This window comes from Monopterus albus, unplaced genomic scaffold (assembly GCF_001952655.1).
Source record: "Monopterus albus unplaced genomic scaffold, M_albus_1.0 scaffold5.1, whole genome shotgun sequence".
NCBI classification, from domain to species: domain Eukaryota; kingdom Metazoa; phylum Chordata; class Actinopteri; order Synbranchiformes; family Synbranchidae; genus Monopterus; species Monopterus albus.
Genome location: NW_018127885.1, coordinates 3,539,046 through 3,542,456, shown reverse-complemented (window position 1 = coordinate 3,542,456; position 3,411 = coordinate 3,539,046). Strand labels below are relative to the sequence as shown.

The following is a 3,411-nucleotide window of genomic DNA, read 5'->3' as shown; positions in this document are numbered from 1 at the left end:
GTGGGTGGGTGTTGCTGTACAGATGGTAAAGTCTCTTGAGGCAAATTTGTGATTTGTGATACTGGGCTATACTAATAAAAATTTAATTTAATTTGCAGGCTGCTTTACAATTAAATCCTTAAGTTGTAATACGGTGCATATTATGTGTTTGGACATTATCCACCTGATAAGATTATATTTCCTTTGTCTCCATGATGCTGTAGTATGGCAGCATATTCACAGATGTTATTTCCTTGTTTTGCCTCCTGTCATCAACAGGCTCTTCACCTCATCAAGGAAATGGACCAGGATGGAGATGGGCAGATCTCAGAGGCTGAAGTTTTGAAAAATCAAGAAACATTCATGAACAGTGAAGTGACAGACTATGGCAGACAGCTACACATATCACACGATGAATTATAACTATATGTTTATTGTAGAGTTTTCTCATTTGTTTCCAAATGGCCTAATGTTGTTTATTTCCTGTGTTTTACATTGACATTAGTCATGGGAGGGCAGACCTTTTCTGTCTGTGATCAATTTGCAATAATAAATGACAAGAACAAAAAAACCCATATCTTGCAACATCAAATGATGCATTAATATTATAAGTCAAGATGTCCACAGTGGTGTTTCATCACTTCGCTGACTCAACAAACTCTGAACACCAGATCCACAAAATAATGTGTGTTGTCGGGCTGTTAAATTGGATTGTATAATATTATAACTAACTGCAACTTGTATAAATCCCTCAAGAACAGGGAGGTTAATCTGCAAATATTTTTTTAAGGACATTTCATAACCAAAATACATAAAACAGTCCTACAATTAGAGAAGGGATTTGTTGAGTTGCTGCTGTGTATCACTGTTACACGTCTTTTCACATTTGTCAAATCTGGGCTGAGCTGATTATCACTTCAGCTTTGGTAACTTCTGACATGTTGAAACTCTTCCTCATTTAAATCAAATGAGCAAGCGAGTGAGTGTTGCTGTTTGAAGGCTGGTTTCCTGAATGTGTCATGATCTGTTTCGCATGCATCAAGCAACAGCCTGTTGTGGTGCTTGGCATTGTAACGTGATTTAAAGTTGAGGGGATTCTTCTACAAGGACTGCTTTACAGAACCACTAAGATGGCATTACAGTTTCAAGATGCCTTTTGGGTGAGTTAGTTTGATGCTACTATTCTCTGAAACACAAGTTGACTATGAGGTTTTACAGAGCTGGGAAGTCGTCGTTGTACTCAGCACGTTCACTGGTGTTTCTGAATTATGTTTCACTTTGATATACATTGAGTAGGGACTGAATTGTTGCTTTGATTTAAAGGTGAACTATTACTTAGTTATCATTAAATAATTTTCTTTAATTTAGTCTTGATAAGCAGAACATAGTTTGTATCTCTGGGTTATACACATTCTCCACTTTTTAATCTAAATCCAGGAGTGTCACACAAACTAAAGAATTCTTTCTCATTGCACCTTTCTTAATAGTGAATGAAAGTCACATGTGTAGAATACATAGTGGGAATAGTGTTATCTTTATCATTATTGACAGTTTCCTTGTAAAACAGGTTAATCATTTGTCCCTTTGAGCCTTTTTCCTGTTACTGCCTTTTCATATCTGTCCAGAGCACCTATTAACATGTGGAACAACGCAGTAAACCAAAACTCAGAATGTACCAATGCAGTACAAATGCTATATCGGAACTGCCTGCAGGTATCAGAAACTGCTTAGTCAGACAGAGCAATTAGCAGAACTTGTACTTGTAGCTACGCGTAACAACATTCATTTGCTTCCCTTTTCCTCTATATTGTAGAGTATAGTATCCTAATGTAGGCAGTAGTCTCAGTAACATTATAAACGCAGGTAAGATATTTCTACCCCAGCAATTTTAATTCTACATAAGTCAAATTTCTGAAAAGTAATACTTTTCTAGGAATTGGATCTTTTAGTATCAAAAGTGGAAAGAAACCAAGTACATTTACTTAAGTACTGTACTTAACTACAATTCTGAGGTATCTGTGCTATACTTGAGTAGTTGCATTTTCTGCTGCTTCATACTTGGACTTCAACACTTTTCAAAGAACAGAATTATACTTTGGTACTCACCACATTTATTTGATAACTTTAGTTACTAGTTACTTTTCAGGATGCCTTGTGGGAAGTTCTCAAGTTGCCCAGCAGTGTATAAAGTACTTCAAATTATAACCATATAGGGTAGTTAAAATTGGTTCCACCTTTACCAGCTGCTACATTAAAAGTGATGTTTACAATAATGCATTAATAATTCTAATCCAAAAATAGGATGTACATTAATGTGAACTGGGCCATTCTGAGTAATAAGTGCTTTTGCTACTTTAAGTGCATCTGGATGCTAATACTTTTACTTAATTAACATTTTGAATGCATGAAAGAATATTTTAATTAATACTGTGGTATTTGTACTTTTACTAAAGTAAACAATCTGAGTACTTCTGCCACAGTTTGGTACTTTTCATACTTGGCTGCTCTCCATTCAGATTCCAGTAACACCCTGTCATGATTTTCATTCCAAGATGACAGTGTCTCTACATGGAGGGCAAAAAATCATGTGTCGGAAAAGGCGACATAATCCTCATTGTTGAGTATCATTTAGATTGTAAGCTGTTGCTTTATTATTTGGGTCTTTAAATACTGAACAATAAAGAAACTAACCTTTTCTTTCCACTGGACATAATCATTACCAACATTTATTTAGACTTGTATCCCAAAGTGCAATATTGTGTGAGATTCCCAGTTGTCCTTATTAACCGAACAGTGTTATGGTTTGGTATTTGTGGTTTTAGGGAGTGGATTACATCAGTAATACTGGGTATGAGACTGTTATTCAGAGACTTAACGATGGGCGACGGACATGCAAAGACATGGAGGAGCTCTTGAAAATGAGGTAGGCTCAGAAACCTTGCGTATTTGATTTGAATTTGATTTGATTTGATTTATTCTTTCAAGCATGTAAAGACAGTTGATATATCAACACACATAATTTTACACATATCCAACAAATGCTAATCCAATATCAATTTGCTTATACCTAGTACATGCTTGAATGGAGTAGGAAGAAGTCAGACTTATCCAGTCCTACCCCATGACATCATCTTACCATCATTGGTTTACAAGCAGTATCTCTACATAAATAATTATCTTCTACACCACACAAGTAATATACTAAAAAAATTATAACAGAGTGTTAACATTCTTACATAATTACATTCTTAAATAATTATCTTCTACACCACACAAGTAATATACTAAAGAATTATTACAAAGTGTTAACATTCATACACCACACCCACAATGTTCCATCTAATTAATCATTAAACCTGTTCTTGCATATATCTTGATTGACACATACCTTTATATTTATGTTTAAACTCATCAATTCTAGTACTATTTTTT

At 34.8% G+C, this 3,411-nt stretch overlaps 2 protein-coding genes across 2 annotated transcripts in view; both read left to right on the top strand.

Annotated features, from left to right (window-relative positions):
* rcn2 (reticulocalbin 2) overlaps positions 1-317 on the top strand; it is a 2,820-nt gene extending 2,503 nt beyond the window's left edge. Inside the window, exon 8 of the mRNA XM_020613926.1 lies at positions 259-317. Within this exon, the coding sequence (XP_020469582.1) occupies positions 259-317 (59 nt within the window). The remainder of the gene's footprint in view (positions 1-258) is intronic.
* Positions 259-3,411, top strand: part of pstpip1a (proline-serine-threonine phosphatase interacting protein 1a) — a 9,354-nt gene continuing 6,201 nt past the window's right edge. The window contains exons 1-2 of the mRNA XM_020611054.1: positions 259-1,139; positions 2,802-2,902. Coding sequence (XP_020466710.1) covers positions 1,110-1,139; positions 2,802-2,902 — 131 coding nt within the window. The 5' untranslated portion in view covers positions 259-1,109. The remainder of the gene's footprint in view (positions 1,140-2,801; positions 2,903-3,411) is intronic.